Genomic DNA, 16,978 nt, shown 5'->3' on the forward strand with positions numbered 1-16,978 from the left:
TTTTTTTTTTTTTTTTTCTAAAATTAACACCACAACCCTCCTATAAAGCAGCTACTTCCTTTCTAAAGTCACTTAAGAAGAATTTACCTCTTTACAAGCAAGCCAAAGCCAGTTATCCCTCCCTGCACTGCATTATGTACTCATCTACCTTGCACAGGTTTATAATGAAACCTCTTTTAGAAAAAAAATCCTGATTTTAAAAGAATACCCAAGTACTGGTACATGCCATTTTAAAGCCATATCAACATGAGGCATCCTCTAGTCCCAGCAAGAAAACTCACAAATTTAAAATTCTTTAGTGTTTTTAACTACCACATTTGGGCTCAAACATTTAGCATCATTTTCTTGCTCACCAGGACACACATTGAAACATCAACATAGCTCTGCCGACTGAACTACATTAGGATATAGCTGCAAGTTATTTACAAGCTACACTATAACAGACTTTGATAACTTGGGTGACAGGACGGTTCAGCCTACACTTTTATTCTACTTCAGTCAGCAAAACAGAATTGAACTGTCAAATTTTACTACAAACTGACAGCTGTACAAAAAATAGTTAATATGCTTGTGACCTTCAGTGGTGTCAGCCAGCAGTCCTATATAATAGAATCTTCAAAGAAAACCTCAGTGAAATCTTCAAATGGGAAAAAAAAACGAAATACATGACTACTTAACTGCTGCCTAGTTACTTCATTGAAGACCTGGAGGGTTTTTTGTTGTTGGATTTTTTTTTTTATTTTTAAATAGGTATTGTAGAAGAGTAGATTCATTTAAAAACAAGTGGGCCATATTAGGCTGTTCATCTTGTGAGAACATGGCTTAAAAAAAAGCATGTTGCCTATACTGGAGTAGGGGGAAGCTTTACTAGGCTAAATTCACAAACATCCAGAAAGAATCCATACAAGGCTTATAAGAACCCACCTATTTATCTATAAAATGAAGTTGTACGCTTTCATATGTACTAGTTTCAGGGCTGATCTATTCCTTTACCTTGTATAACTCATTAACTTTTGTGCAGATTAGAATGTTAGTTTCTCATACACTTTGCACAGCTGTGCCCACACAAGGTATACAACTAAGGACAACCTGGCAGTTAGCCCTGATCAAATCCCTAAACTAGGAATCAGCTCTCAAAAACTATTCACTAAGAAGGAAGATACTACTCCTTTATGGTGCCTACAGACAAATCTGATAACCAAGTACTCAGTCCTTCAATCTATTTACCAGATAAGCCTAGAATCTCATCGACATTTCACTTACCCAGCAGCTCTGCAATTCCTGTGTGGATATCAGATGCATGGGTTAATAGTGGCTCTTTCTGACTGTAGTAGCCACCAATAGTATCAAACAGCAGTAGCTTCCATGCCTCTGTTTTGTCAGGTTGATCAGGCAAGTTTCTGCTTATATCTACCACCATTTGATCTGGAAGATAATCCAAGCAATCTATTGCTGCAGAGAGCCATTCATCTGTCCTAGAAAGAACCGTTATACAGACAGATCTGTCAATAAAGTGTTAGACAGTTACTTGCATTCTGTGGGCTAAGCAGATGTTTACAAAGAGTAAATTCCCAACTGCTAAGCAGAGAGAGGTAGTTACCTGTGCTAGTCTGAAGTCAGGCAGAAGGCAAGATAGTGGCACTGTAGGCCCGTTATTTTTGCTGAACTACAAAGTCTGTAGCAACAAAAAATAAGTGAAACGCTATGGGCAGCCACATATTCAAAGCCCCCTATCTAGAGCATGACATAAGGCATGTTCTCCAGACAGGGCCCAGTAGAGGGCTGCTCCATAACTCTCCTGCCCCTAGGGAAAGCCATCAGTAAGCCAAATAGCAAACACTACTGTCCCGCTCTAAGGAGCCTGCCTGAAGCCTGGGATCCTGAAGTGTTTTTGAGCTGTCTATAGCCCAGGTTTCTGGGGGTGTCCGTAGGAAAGGGTCATGCCCCAGGAACCTGGCTCCCTCCCACACTGATCAACTGGTCCCTCCAGCTCTCTGTAAGGGGCATGATCCTTGCATGGCTATCTGGCAAGAGACAAAAACTTAAAAGAAGGGGGAGCAGTAAGTCCTGGGATGCTGGCAGACCAGGGAAGCCCTTTCATTTGAATTTTTGGCACATTGCACATTAAAAATTAGAGCCCAACACAAAACAAGCTACAAAGAGGTGTTCCATATTTATCGCGGAACACCTGAGGCTCATTCACCACATTTGCTGCTTGTTCCCACCTTTATCAGATGATGCATTATTTGTGTGTAAGCCATGTCACAATTTATCGTATAATTAGTACATTTATTGCACAATTATCACACTATCTGCTGGGGGGGGAGGAAGTCTTATTAAGTAACTGGTTCAGAAAAGTATAATCTTTTGTAGGCAACAGCCTACTTCATCAGATGCTGTAACTGTGTCCTACAAAAGCTTATGCCTCTCTGAACCAGTTAAATCTCTAAGGTGCCAGCCTGTTCTGCCTTATGCCCAATTGCTAAAACAGAAGTGTACAAGGACTCTGAAATGAGAGCACTAGGCATAGACTATGGACACAGATTAGTAGTTTAGGATGAAGTTACAACTGTATGCATCTCTGGTTGTTTTCCGAAGGAGTTTAGTATTCTATTTGTCCAGGTACATTACATCACACAAAGCAAAATAAAGCCACATCATTGGTATCCTATGTTTTAGATTATATAGCTCCCAAAGAAATATGAACATTGATCTAGCTTGGATAAAAGAATTTTTCATATTTTGTTGTATTTTTTAATAGCACAGTTAAAAGAAACAAAATATATATTTCAGGCCAAGCCTTATTTTAGTTTTGATTAAGATTTGAAGCAACTTAAACATACTTAAAAATACAGTCTGTTCATTGATTGTTCAATGTTTCCAGAATCTAGAAGAATGACAAATGATACAAGCTTCATCAGCTCAGTTTTTGGTGTGGATTTGTATAGCAAAACATGGCCATCTTGCTTTCTCATAGTTTATCAGACCTTCCTTTCCTCCCCTTCCCTATTTTCTTTTTTTTCCACCCAACCCCATGCCAAAGAATTTACTAAAGTATTGTGAGTAGAAGCATTAAATGTTCAAAGCTAAATTCATTATAATACCAAAGCAGTAGCCATTTGTTTACACAAAACATAATAAAAAGAGGGAAGTAGTTTACAAACTCCTGGAATTATAAGACTACATAACGATGCTGGACTCCAAAAGTTCCAGGAGTTAATACAGCAGTCATACCCCAATTCTACCATGCCCATGGGTTTGGTTTTAAACTAAGAGATACTGTAACACATTAAACATAAAAAAAAATTTTTAAAAAAAGGAGGGAAATTAGTTAGTCACTTTCCACCCAGTTTCCCATTGTATATGCTCCAAAACATTCCAGTCAAAGATCACAACTGGAATAAATAATCTTCAGCCAAATAAGTAGTTCCACAGACTAAGAAGTTTCTAAGCCAGCACAAACTGGAAGGATACTTAGTCATCATTGCATAGAATAGTACATTGGTGCTCAATATTTTGGACCCTGAGGACCTGATGAGAGGGGGTAGTGCTGGTCCACAGGCCAGACCATATGGGTCATATCTACAATGGGTTCAATATGCAGGTTCAGTCTGCTGGTAAAATCCAACCTGCTGGCATAGGTCAGCACACTGGAGGACGCCATGGCTCCATGCACCAGTGCATGTTGTTCTTTGTTATCAGGCCTGCAGGGATTCCCACAGGTCCAGATGTTTGAGGGCATGGGGATGGGGAGTGGTGGCAATGTTAACTGCCACAGCTTCCAGTGCCACTGCAATTAACACTACCAATACTCCTCTGGTGCCAAGTTTCTATACCCAGGGGGAGCCACAAGGACCAGATTCAGCCCTCAGTTGTAGGTTGAGCACCACTGGGATTTCATGTAGAAGAGCGCTGGTTACTTATTTAGAACTTAACATCTCAGCTAGTTTGCTTACTTGGAAAGTAGCTTCTAATCCAGGGTGTCAAACCAAATCCACTGTACAGAGCCCTACCATCTGGACTCCAATGCTGGCTGAGTCTCATCCAAACACAAGGCATGGCACAGAGCCAGGCTGGACCCACCAACTCCTCCCCTGCACCCGCAACATACCTGATCCAACAGCATGGTGCAGATTCTGAAGTGGCCACCACATGGGGTGTAGTCTGGCTGGAACAGAAACTCTGTTGCATGCAGTGCCCATTCCAGCCAGTCTGAGACATTGTGCTTGCAAGCACCACATGCAGCATGGGTCCTGGATTGGCTAGACCATGTGTGATGCATGTTCCATAGCAGGAGTCACATGCAATACAGTCTAGCCCAGGAGGCCACCACATGTCATGCAGCTGCCACTCTGGTCAGACTGCACCATAAGTAACGCCCGTTCTAGCTACTCCAGACTGGCTGGAGTGGCTATCAGATCAGGTACACAGGGAGGTAGGAGAGTTCATAGGACCAATCCTGTGCCTCATGGGGTTGGATGTGTTGGACACCCCTGTTCTAATCTATGCATCGGGAACCAAAAGACAGAGAGAGAATAAAAAGTTAAACTACCTTAACATCCCGAAGGGTGACTTTTACTTGCAAAGTTGCTTTACTCATTTCTCATTTGATTTAGCATTTGATTACCATTGAGGAATACTAAGACTTCTAGGCACTTGCTCCTTATTTAACTATCAGTGACTTCAGATGTCTTCCATGAGTCAGCATTTATTGTCTCTGCTGGATCCAATTTTAGCAAATACTGTATCACAATTCAACACAGTCAATTCTAGTGAATAGAAGAGGTACCATATCCATTCTCTCTTTTGTGCAGTACTGGAGATGGATCATCAACATATTCATTACAATAGCACCCAAGGACAAACTGGTATAAACACATCCACTGTTCTTGACTTCTTCACAACTTAGAAAGGAAGTTAGCCAAAAGTTTGTCCCTTCAATGAAATATTTTCTACTTACTGAGTGTCAGTGAAAGCTTTGAGAATCTCTCTATCCAGATAGTTACTTGTGATGATGTAGCCAGCATCTTTCTTTGTTTGGGGAAGTTTAGGCCCAATCTCTTGATGTTTGAGTAAAGAGTCAAGAAGTGGAAGGTCCACAAGCTGCAGTAGACGAGCTATTGTTTGTTCTTGCCATACTTCATTGATAACTGGGTGAGGCAGAGGGTACAAAACAAGTGATGAAAGCCAGCTAACAAAATTATGAAATAAAAAGGGATTAGACGAGTGACAAGTTTTCCCTCTTCTCACAGGCTGAGCTGTTCCCACAGCAAGGAGTTAAAGTATAGCTCCCTTATCAGCTTTAAGTACACTTTATCACAGCAGAAAAAAAAAAGAAAGAAAGAATTATAGATTTGTTTAGCCAGCTTCAAGAGTAGCTAGAAGAATTGCTCTGGCTAGGTCCAAAATGCCTGACATACTTTACACTCTAAAATTTGCAAGCAATCTTTGTCACAGATAAAGGAGTCTTGCATACACAGCATGCTAATAGGTACTTGTGGAAGAAAGAGACCTGTTGTAGCTTTTAAAGCTCCAAGTGACACCCTTACAGCAGATCCCTACCACATTAGCTTTCACTCACAGATGCCCTATAGGTCATCTCGTTTGCCTGCTCTGGAGTTTCTGGGAAATTAGTAGTTATAACTGAGAGAAAGAAAGGAAATACACTAGCAATTGTGAGGAGGATACTAGCAATAGCCCAGTATCAAGTTTTACTGACTGCTCACAAAACTCAGACATAAGAGTGAGAGCTTTCACCAACAATTTTGCAAAGTCTTAAATACAGCAATTAAAAGGGGGTGGGTACTAGGTGTGTTTGTAAATGTTTGGAAGGCTAACAAAAGGGGTTAATCTAATTATGCTAAATTGTCTGTGCTGAAGTCATGACAGCTTCACAATAGTTGTATGTTTTCTTTCAGGGAATTGTACATTTATTATTGAGAGTTGAGACAAACTAGACTTTCTGAGTGCATTATGAAACACACTCTTCAAAACAAAAGGAGAACACTGTGTGTTCAGGATCTGTTCCATCTTGGATTCTGATAGTCTGACATCTTCCCTCCAATTTAAGATTGGAAAGGTTTCCACCTGTCATACCAGTTATTGCCTTCCTTCACACTTCACAAGTACCTATGGAATCTCATTTTGCTTACCTTGAGGAGACAAAACTTCAGAGATGTTTACTTGCAGGGTGTTAGCAGGCTGCAGTCTCAAGTTTTTCCAGAGATCATCTAAGTTTTCTGATTTTATTTGACTGGGATTAAATAATTCTGTTTTCCCACGTCTGAGATGAAGAGAAAGGGCAATCCAAGCAGAAATTCAGTAAAAATAAATATTTACGTATGAAAATTAGTTATGCACATAAGTCATGACTATTTCTGTTTAGAAGGGCAAATACTTTACTAAATATTTCTGTAAGTTACAAGTGGAAAACAACCAACCAACCAACCAACCCATACATCCTAAATGGATATTTTTAAGACTTGGCTGTACCAGATACTGGATTGCTCTGATGCAGTCTAAGAAATCATAGAAGTAAAGCTGCCAAGTTAGTTTCATTGCCCTATCACTAGCACATGAAGAAAGATAGAGCAGTACTAGGGCAAAATTGCATAGTTCTGAGAGTGAAGGAAGAAAGTCACCAATATCCCTGCTTCACTGGAATTCTTCCTCCTAGGCTACATACATGGGAGCAACAAGAAAGCAGTTGGTGATTTTTTGGAAGTTGCTTTTCCATCTTCCCTGTCCTACAGTCAGAGTCAGCACATAAAAGAAGCTACATCACAGACATAGGCTAAGAGACCCAGGAGTGCATGGATCTTCCCCTCCATGTTCAGACCTGGAATTGGCAAATCCCCCTACAGTTGCAGGGGGATAGGTTCAATAAAGTGATGAACCTATAGCTCTTCTTCCCCAGCAGAAAAGTTATTAGAATTAGGATACAGTTTGTATGGTGGTAACTGTTCACTAGGAATATATTGTTTCTCACATACAGAAGTAGCCTGTGGGACAAGCATAAGTGAATGTAAAAATGCCCATCGGGCCTTGTCCCCCCCATATCTCCAGCACCTATATTAATGCTTTACTAGGTTTCAGTCATAGCCAGCTGCGTAAGTTTTATCTTCTTCTTAACCATTTACTGTAGGTAGAGAAAGAAACAGCAGAGCAATTTCAGCTGACAAATGATTTCTGCTGTAAGCATCATTCCAATCCTCATTTCAAAATCTTCTCCATTTTGTAGTAAGTCAGTTTTTAGTACAGCTTGAAAACTTTTCCATTTTAGGCATGCATTCTGCTCTTTGTGTAACAGCCCACATAATTAATTCTTGTAACAATATGTACCATTACATCTTTTTCTACATCCAAAGTAGAAGCAGCACAGCATATTACTCATGCCATCACACCACAAAAGCCACTCATAAATTTATACCTATGGGAAAAGAAAGGTCTTGGAATACACTAGATACATGTGTCGGAACAAGTCATGATTAAGCACTCTGCCTGATATAAATATCACATTTTCATCAAATGCAATTATTCTACTAAGATTATCCTGTTTCCAAATAAAAAGAGGTCTTAAACAGTATTTTCCCCCATTTCTGCTCTTAATAGCTTCTAATGGTATTATATCAGCTTCAGATCTTAGATTCTGAAGTTTCCCCATTAGCTGGGTTGATGCATTCTAATTCTAATTCGCTATCAGATGCACATAACACAAGATGTTTGTACAAAACTTTCTATGGGATGAAAATTGCAATGTCTAAAAGAAGTTGATGGTTTCAATCCAATTCCTAATGGGTAAGTGTCCATACCTCCTCCTCAAAGATGGCTTCCTGATAGCAGTCACAAGATTGAGTAGATATGGAGACTATTTTCTTGTTCGACAGTGCAGTCTCTCTAGGTAAGAAACTTATTGTACTAGCTTAATGGTTCGAAGGTATCGGCTAGCATCTTTCCACAAACACAAAGTATACCACCCACAAAAATAAGCACCATCTCCCTACTGCAAGGTAGGTTATGTTTATGTACAGCTGACCACTAACCTTTGAGGTGTACGGTGCCCATGTTCCTTTTCAAATGGGCTGTCCACTGGGCTAGGTACATTTGCAAATCTATATAAACTGCAGCTACTATCTTCAAACACAGACCGTTTGTCTTTTCCAAAAACTCTTGTTGAAACAGCCTCAAACACTTTGTAATCCATCAGGGCTTGGCATACTCGCACTACTTTAGCACGAGAAATATCTATATCCCCAAAATATCTGTTCTGCAGGAGATGAGCAAAAACAATGTCCACTGCATCTGAGCCGATGAAACAGTCATTGTAACACTTCAGATTCTGTCGCCGCTTTTTAACTTCCACTTGAGTTTGAAGTGCATTGATAATGCTGCTCCATATGTATGTTGCACCAAAGGGCTTTTGTGCCAAGCTGAAACCTGAGAACAGACAGGGAAAACATTAATAACTACTTGTTCTCCAAGATGCTGATGGCTTGGTACATCAACTTCAGAGTCATAAGTGATATCCTACAGCATATATCCTAGGGGTAGACCACAAATGCAAACTCTGCACAGCAAAAAATAGTCTGTGCAGATACTGGATATGGGTTTCATACATGCAAATCTCTCTGGCGGTTGCATCCAGTGACCAGCCTACTTCTTATTCTTAGCTACGGTTCTCTTCTACCTTATCAGTCATGCCCTTTGTTCTGTGAAGGTACCTTTACAATCCACCGCTGACAGTCAATGGGGTATGTACAGAACCCAGTTAATACACACACTTATGTGCTCCTTAAGCAGTTGGAGCCCACCAGCAAGTTAATCATTAAGGCCCCAATGATTTCATCAACTGCGCTGAGAAATAGTTACCCCTGTTAGTCTGAAGTCAGAAGGCAGGACAGGGTAGCACCTTTGAAACTAACTGGTTCAGAGAGACATAAGCTTTTGCAGGTGGCAGCCAACTTTGAGAAGCCAAAGAGTTGCAAACTGCGCATCTGACAAAGGTTGCCAACAGAATGCCAACTTCTTTGACGATGGGGCATGGGAAAGGAAGTAACAAAGGGCTACTGCTTAGATAACAGTGCACTAGGCACAGGACAAAGTTCATACGTTAGCCTCATACAATCCAATAAACATCTAACAAATGGGCCACTTTCAGCCACAACAACTCCAGCTTAGAATCAGAGCAGTAACAGAGGCAAAAAGCTCCAATCAGCTGACTGGCAGCCCCAGCCCCGAGACGACATACTGTACCAGAGCATCCTGGCCTCCCCCACTTCCAGAAACATGCCCTTGGGATCTCCAGTGCGTGTCTCTGGAAATGGGTGAAGTAGGGTTCCCCACTTCCACAGATGTGCCCACAGCAATCTCCAGGAACCCCAGAGATTGCCAGTTCCCCATGTTCCCCAGTTCCCCACTTCCAGAGAACACATCACCCATTGTCCTGCAAGATCAGCCAGAAGGACATTGGGCAATATGTACTTCGCCCAATGAAGCAGATCAGCTGCGCCTGCACATATCTTGACACAGCTGGTGATGCCTTTCTGAACCAGTTGTTCTCTAAGGCTAGAAACAGACATCAGCTTTCCTAGGCAACAGATAGTTTACTTCAGCAGAGGGTATAAATGGGGCTTGCAGAAAGTAGGTATTCTACACAGGAGTGAACTTAAATACATGAGGTAAGGGGCGAGGGCACTTCTGAGAAAGGCCAAGATGGGTTGATACTTCAGCAGAGACAGACAAGGCAATTCACCTCATATCCCTCAAAGGGATGAGTCAATGGTGAGAGTTGTTACCCTTCCCATTAACAGAAGAAGCCTCTTAAAGCAAGCAATTATTCCTCTCTACTCAGCACAAGGTAAGCCTTACCTGGAGAGTTCTGGATGCAGCCTTTACAAAAGATATAAGCAAATCAGAGACAATCCAGGAGAGGGCAGAAATAATTATTAAAAATAAAAACAAAAACAAAACTTTAGAAAATATGATCTATGCCAAAAGATTTAAAACAAAACAAAACAAAACCCACAGGTCCTTCAATCTAGAAATGTGAAGGTTACAGGAACATAACCCTTTACATATTGGAAAACTGTTATAATAAACGATAATGATGATTAATTCTTCCTCATGGTCACTAGAGCCAGGATCAACAACAAAGTGCTTAGTTTGTAGCAAGGGAGCTTTGTTTCTAAATTGCATAAACTACTTTTAACTATACAAAAAAAGCTAAGCACCCATACAGGCCAGCCAAGCAAGCGGTGAAATCCCACCAGCGGGCATTTTAAGCACAGGTTAAACAGACATCAGTCAGGGAAGTCAAGCAATGCTTTCCCTGCCTGAGAGCACTGTGGAATAGACAGGGTGACCTCTCAACATCCCTTTCAGCACCATTTCTCTAGCAAGGGTATGAAACGCATGAACAAGACAGTTTGGCAGAAGATGAGGTTTTCAATAAGGATGCTCCCAACAGGTCATGGGTCAGCACAGAGCCCAAGCTGGGCAACAGCTTATTCACTCTGCCATTTCCAGTCACTTATTCTTGCCATGATGTACCTGTCACTTTTAATTTTAACTTCGTAGAAACAAGCAGATCAGAGAAGGAGGGAGAGCAAAAGACACCCTCTCTCCCCACAAACTAGCTTGGGGACTATGCACTTGTATTTCTAAATACAAACCTCTTTTATTACCATTAACTCCTCCCTTGACCACTCAACGGGTGCATGTGGGGAGCAGAAATAGTCACGCTTTTCTCTGAGGGCTGCGATTCTCGACCAGGGGCCAGCCCCGAGATGGGCAACCCCAACAAGCCCAAGGAGGACCTCCCGGCTCTGTTGCAGGAAACCCGCGCTGCTCCTGCCCCGGCATCCAGAACAGGGACGGCAGCCGAGAGCCGGCACTTCCTGAGGGGGTCCGAGCCTAGAGAGGCGAAAAGCCACGCCACGGGACGCCTCCCCAACTTTCAGGACTTGCCTGGGCAAGAGCCGCGAAACCTTACTGCGGTCCGGGGCCGGAGCCACCCCCTTCTCGCGGGACTCAGCTGGTAAGGGGCAGCCCGCTGCCACCCCTCTGGGGAAGACGCGACCCCCACAGGACCTGGACGCGGCCCCCCTCCCGCGGCCTACCCGGAGGCTTGCTGGCCGGACTGTAGACGGCGCAGAGATTCAAAGCTGCCGCCCTCTCCCGCACACTGGCCATGTCCAGCCCGCTCCGCGCGCCGCCAGAGCACTACTTGCGCCGCCGCCCAGCCTAGATGTAGCTGAGGGAATGGGCGGGGCCAGGGGCAGCCCCATTGGCTTGGAGCCCAGCTCGGAACGCGGTGAGTCCTCGCGCGCTCCGAGCTCCGGCCGCGTTGGCGCGGCCTTGGCCCCCGAGCGTGGTGTGTCCTCCGCGCGGCCGGCCCCCGCCGTCCCACTCTTCCGGCCAGGGGCCCTAGTCATAAGCCCGCTGGAAATGGACCGAGTGGCTGCACGCAGCCACACGGACAGAAATCAAAACCAAGCAGCAGTGTTTCTTGGGCCGTTAATGCGTAGCTCAGGCGCAGCCTTCGTTTAAGGACTGAAACTATCCAGTTGGGGAAAAAAATCTGCTGTTACTATTATTTTTAAAGGCCTCATTTACCTTAAAACCGTCCTAAAGCCACTTAAAATGAGAGCAGTTAGTGATTAAAGAGTGTTAAACTGCCTTAAATACCTTCTAAGGGGTTCTCAACCTTTTCTGTACCAGGACCCCTTTGTAAACATCCATAGCCAGTCCCAACCCAGTGCCTTTCAGTGCTCACGTGCTGCCCCCAGCCCCAGAGGTGGTGGGCAAGCAGCACAGCAGGGTCTGCAACTCTGTTTTCAAATTTGCTATCCATGCTTAAATGTTATCCATGTGTTCAAGTTTGTTTGGGACCTTTTCATATATTCTTGCAAACTACTTCTGGGTGGCAACCTATGGGCTGAGAAATGCTACTCTAACCCTTTCAAAGTTATGCCACTCCAGCTGAAAGATCTCTCTATATAATCCTATAGTATTGGCTTGTTCATGCTTTGCTTGTAGGTGAACCCAAGATGAACTTGCTGAATCAGTCCATCATCAAGACAGGTAAATAGGTATAGAGTTTCATCTACACATTGTCAAAATACTTACTCACAAAATGTGTTGCAAGGCAGTAGGTCCCTGTGTTCTAACTTATTTTTTTATAAAAAATCATTTCCACTCAGTGATTAAAATAAGATATACTGTCTTCTATACTCTCAACATATTTACAAAATTCTGTTGGAACACAATGAACTACATCCCTGAAAAGGTTGCTAACTTTTATTATGAAAAAAACAATCCCATGAAAGCAAGCAGAAGAGGCTAAGTTTGTTTCATGACAGTATTTCACTCAGATTGGTCTAAGTAGTTTATTTTGTTCTGATCTACTTAAATCTAATATTTCCTATTGGGCAGGGCATTGGCGTACAAAAAGTGACCTATCTTTATAGGTAAATAATTTCTTTGCACTTTACCACTGTGGTATCTATACTTCCCTATAGCAACAGCAATGTAGAGGTCCTTTGAAAAGTTACATTTATGCAAGATGCTAATGAACATGTTAATCACATCAGAAATGGCAAGGATGCTACATGTACACCCAGTTTAAAGTGTCATAAAATGGCAAACCAGCCAAAAAAAATGTTCCACATATAATGGCTGGCTTGTATGGTACCTTCAGTTGAACATGTGGAATTCTCTGCCTGCCCCAGGGCTGGGGCCAATAATCAGCTGATTGTTGGATCCAGCCTAATGTCAACCTAGGGTCTCCAGGTAGCCCTGGTGTAGTCAGTGGATTGTTGGCCCTGAACCCAGGATTGCACCAGGTCACCCTGGCCTGCAAGCAACTGGCATTCAACCTGCCAGTGCAAGGGAAGCCCAGAATGTGATTGGGATCTGATCCCTGATCCCAGAATTGCACCTCCTGCCATGCATGTCTGACATGACAGGACACATGATTATTGGGACAGGCACTTAAGTCCAATGGCACCTTTAAATGAACATGTGCCAAGGGCCTAAGGAACAGAAAAGAGGAACTTTTTCCTTTCTTTTCTATTGGGCAAAGGACATTGAAAAACACTACAAGGCATAAGCTTGAAAGCATTGGTCATTTATGTACCAACAGCAGTAATCCCTGTGATTAGCTGGGTGAAGCAAGCCAGAAATATATAATATTTTTTATCCACCAAGTTTTTAATAGAAGTAGATATATATATTTTTACAGAACTATGTGGAATATAAGATGCCACCCAATGTGAATGAGTGTAGCAAGACCTAGGCAAAGTAAGAGAGAATGTTGTAAACAGTACCACTAGAGAAGCTGCACGATCTGCAGACTTCCCAATCATTCTTTTATGTCGTTAACTTTTCATGAGGTTGCAGAGACATGATTTTGTTACTAATGTTAATACAAACTTTAAAAATATCCATAACTGAGTTCTAATCTGGAAGAATATTGTTAAAAAATTGAAGCAAGAAGCTTGAGTGTTTAGAATAAAACTGTTGAGCTTTGACTTGGAAATTTCATGCACTAGAGCCAGAAGCAAGTTCTATTGTGTGCAAGTTCCAAAGAAAATCTAAAAAAAATAAGTTACTCCAAAGCTCTAGGGACAAGATCCTGATCACAAAGAGACCAAGTACTGGGGCTAATTCTGAGGATTTGCTCCTACTCATAACTCCCACTGAAGCTTATAAGAACTCAGTCCAAGGATCTGGAATTTAGTCACAAGAGTACAGCTTTGCATAAGCATTAAAAGCAACATGTTTAAGTTCAGTTCCCATGGTTACCAATATATTTTTGGTGTCCCAGTTGAGAATAAATTAGCTAAGTGAATGAAGTATTTACAGGAGGAGAAACAGGATAAAAAAGAATGGGGTTGATAATATATTTAAATTCCAGGCTGGCTATGGAGAGACAGATAGCAATTTGAAAAGAACTTAATAATTTGTTCGGTTAAAAGTTGCCCAAACACAGTGGAAGTATTTTATTAGCAAATGCAAAGGTGCCTGTCCTAATCCAAAAATGGTAGTAAATGGTCAAGGAAGAAGAGAAGGAACTAAAACAACTTGTTTAAATTTTTCCTTCAAATGTTTCTGAGCTCTTGTCAAACCATTGAAGACTTGAGAAGAAATTGGCAAAAAAACCCTTGAAACATTTTTTCTGATTTTTGGTTGCCAAAACCCAGAACAAAATAGTTAAGGGTTTTATGACCAAAAAAGTAAAACAAACAAACAAACAAACAAACAAACAAGGGATATTCCTGTAAACATTTCCATCTTAATACAAAAACAACTGTTGTCATCCAAATAACTACAACCATCTATTAACTTCACTGTTTTAATTTAATTATTTAGATTGTATGCTTAAGTGCTAATCTTGCATCTCAGAAGTAAACTTCAACAAGTCCATTTCTAAAATTTAAGCCTTACCAACACTAGACTTCTTTCTCTAGGATTCAATAAAGTGTTTTCCTGCAACAACATAAGAAAAACTGAAAGGCTGCTTGCAGATGTGAAAAACAACTCCTCAAAAAACCCTGCAGTTTACCAGAAGCAGCAGTGTGTTACTTCAGTCTGACTCTGAAGCATCTGCATAAATTGGCATTTCAGTGGAGCTTTTTGGTACTTTTAGCTAAAGCTGATTCAGTCAGCTATTACATAAAAGCACCAAAGCCCCCCACTAAAGTGCCTGATCTATACAGACATTGGGTGAGCCAGGTCTAACTAATGTGTTATCTCTTCCAGGTATGTGCTGGGGTTGGCGCAGGAGCGCATCAAGTTTAAAGTGCTTTTTTTTGCACCTGTTAAACCTTAAAGTTGGTGCCAACGAGTAAGTGTTACTATATTTACTCGAATACAAGATAAGACAACCCTGAATATAAGATGACTCCCTATAATTAGATTCTATATATGGAAAATGTATGTTATAAATTTCTGGGTATAGCATCTCATTATTGGAGTTTTGCCTTCAATTTATCCCCCTGGGACTGCTACAGCACAGAAAATAAATCTAGGGAATAGTCAGATGGCTCCCTTATGCTTTGCCTCTCCACAATTTCTTGCCCCTGCTGCTCCTTCTCTTTCCTCTCTACCATCAAACTCTGCGTTCCCTGAGCACATGAAAGAGAGGCACATTTGAAAATGCTGACAGATCAATTCATGTATTACATGCACGCACACTGAAAATAAATGCAAGTTTTAGCACATGTACTCTACAAAAATTCTTTGAAACAGCACTTTTGCACCTACTTGAAAAAGATTTTTTTTTTAAGTTTGTACTATATATAAGGCCAAACCAGTTCCAAATTCTATTAGGCAAAGCCTGATAGTCAAGTTCCAAAATTTGACTGAGCAGAGCTCAATCAATAAGTCTGCGTGGCTCTACCACTTGGCAAATATCCTCCCTCCCAGACTCACTGGCCTGGGGCTTCTGATACTCCCCAAATCCAGGCAGACATCCTATATGCAAGCCCCAGAACCAGATGCCTTGGGGTTCAGATGCCCCCTATTTCCCTTGATCTTAGCTAGAGGGTGCAAAGTGTATATAGTACAAACTTTTGTTTTTTGCAAATTACATATATAAAGTAACTTTACCTCCAACACTGACAAGCAGCCTCTGTGGTTCATCTGAAAGCTCAAAGCCCACTTTGACAGTTAAACCATTAAAAACCTGTTACAGTTCACACTGTGTGTCTGCACACCCATCTCCATACCCATACCCCTACCCACTGCCCTCCTCAGAGGGCCTGTCCCTGAAACAATCTATGCCAGACCTCTCTCCACCATCTGAGGTCTTCCATTTCTTTCCTGCCATCCTCTTTTATCTTCCTATAGTACCAATACGTTTCATTTAATCCCATTTTAATACAGTCCTTGACTGCAAGTTCTGAGTATCTGTTTAGAAGCAGGTTCTTGGCTTTCCACAGCATACCTAAAGCAGGATATGAGCTGGTCAAAACAGGCAATACAAACTATGTATTATATTAGTCCAAAACCAAAATGCTCATGATTTATCACATATTTCATTGGGCTGGGCCGCAGCAGAGTCAATGGCACGTCAAGCCATGGTAATCCCAGAGCTCAGCACTACTCAGCATGTGTATGTGCTCCAGATACACCCCCCCAACAAAGGATCCATGTGCTAATTAACTCCAGTCATGACTGGGGCTGGGTGTTCTTGTCACAAGTCCTGAGGCGCTCCAAAAATGTATATGCAGATGAGGCACAGGGCAACCTGGTCCAGCTCCACCCAATGAAGAGCAGGGCCACGCTAATCATATACAACAGATGGAGAGAGGAGGGTAACAGAGATTCTGCAGTTGGTGGTCCTTATACAGACTGAATCAAGAATCCAGATCCATCCACCCCACAAGGAAACACATGTACAAGTTGCAACAGAATCTGTTGATCTCATTTCAGCCTTGTCAGCGATCTTTGGACCCACAGATAAAGCAATCATGGAAGATAATCATCTCCAACTATGAGAGATTGCCAAAGATTAACTTATATTTGTGGTAGGTTCCCCTCAACATGTTTGCCCAATACGGGCCATGTGTTTTATAGTCATGTTCAGTGTTGGCTGCATTTAATCAGCTTCATAGTTGGTTTCCTTTACTGAGCACGTGCTGCTTTTATCAGCAGTTTAATGATAGACAGGGTATTCAGTGTGCTTTCCTTGCATGTGAACGTAAGACAAGGGGCTTTTTCTACCATGCTGACTGAGGGGAAAAACTCATCTTGTAGTCAAGTAAATGTGGTACTTTAAATTGAATATTGGTGTAATTTTCATTCCTATAAGGGCCTATTAATTCTAATGGCTCTGTGGCTGTTGAAGTATGGCAAATCATATTTTCCATTCTTAACAAAAAATTCAGACAACATTTTCCAGTTACTTAGAACAGCTGCTCTTTTGTTTTTTACCTAATTAATATCAAGAATGTCTCCATTCATTGCATTACTGAAG

The 16,978-nt window shown here is 41.8% G+C and overlaps 1 protein-coding gene across 1 annotated transcript in view; it reads right to left on the reverse strand.

The window, feature by feature from the left end:
• The window catches only part of DEPDC7 (DEP domain containing 7), a 13,227-nt gene extending 1,980 nt beyond the window's left edge, over positions 1–11,247 (reverse strand). Inside the window, exons 1-5 of the mRNA XM_019552300.1 lie at positions 11,118–11,247; positions 8,043–8,436; positions 6,153–6,283; positions 4,961–5,150; positions 1,264–1,475 (exon numbers count right to left, since the gene is read on the reverse strand). Coding sequence (XP_019407845.1) covers positions 1,264–1,475; positions 4,961–5,150; positions 6,153–6,283; positions 8,043–8,436; positions 11,118–11,190 — 1,000 coding nt within the window. The 5' untranslated portion in view covers positions 11,191–11,247. The remainder of the gene's footprint in view (positions 1–1,263; positions 1,476–4,960; positions 5,151–6,152; positions 6,284–8,042; positions 8,437–11,117) is intronic.
• Positions 11,248–16,978: the final 5,731 nt, after the last annotated feature.

This window comes from Crocodylus porosus, unplaced genomic scaffold (genome assembly GCF_001723895.1).
Source record: "Crocodylus porosus isolate Cpor-Errol unplaced genomic scaffold, CroPor_comp1, whole genome shotgun sequence".
NCBI lineage: Eukaryota > Metazoa > Chordata > Crocodylia > Crocodylidae > Crocodylus > Crocodylus porosus.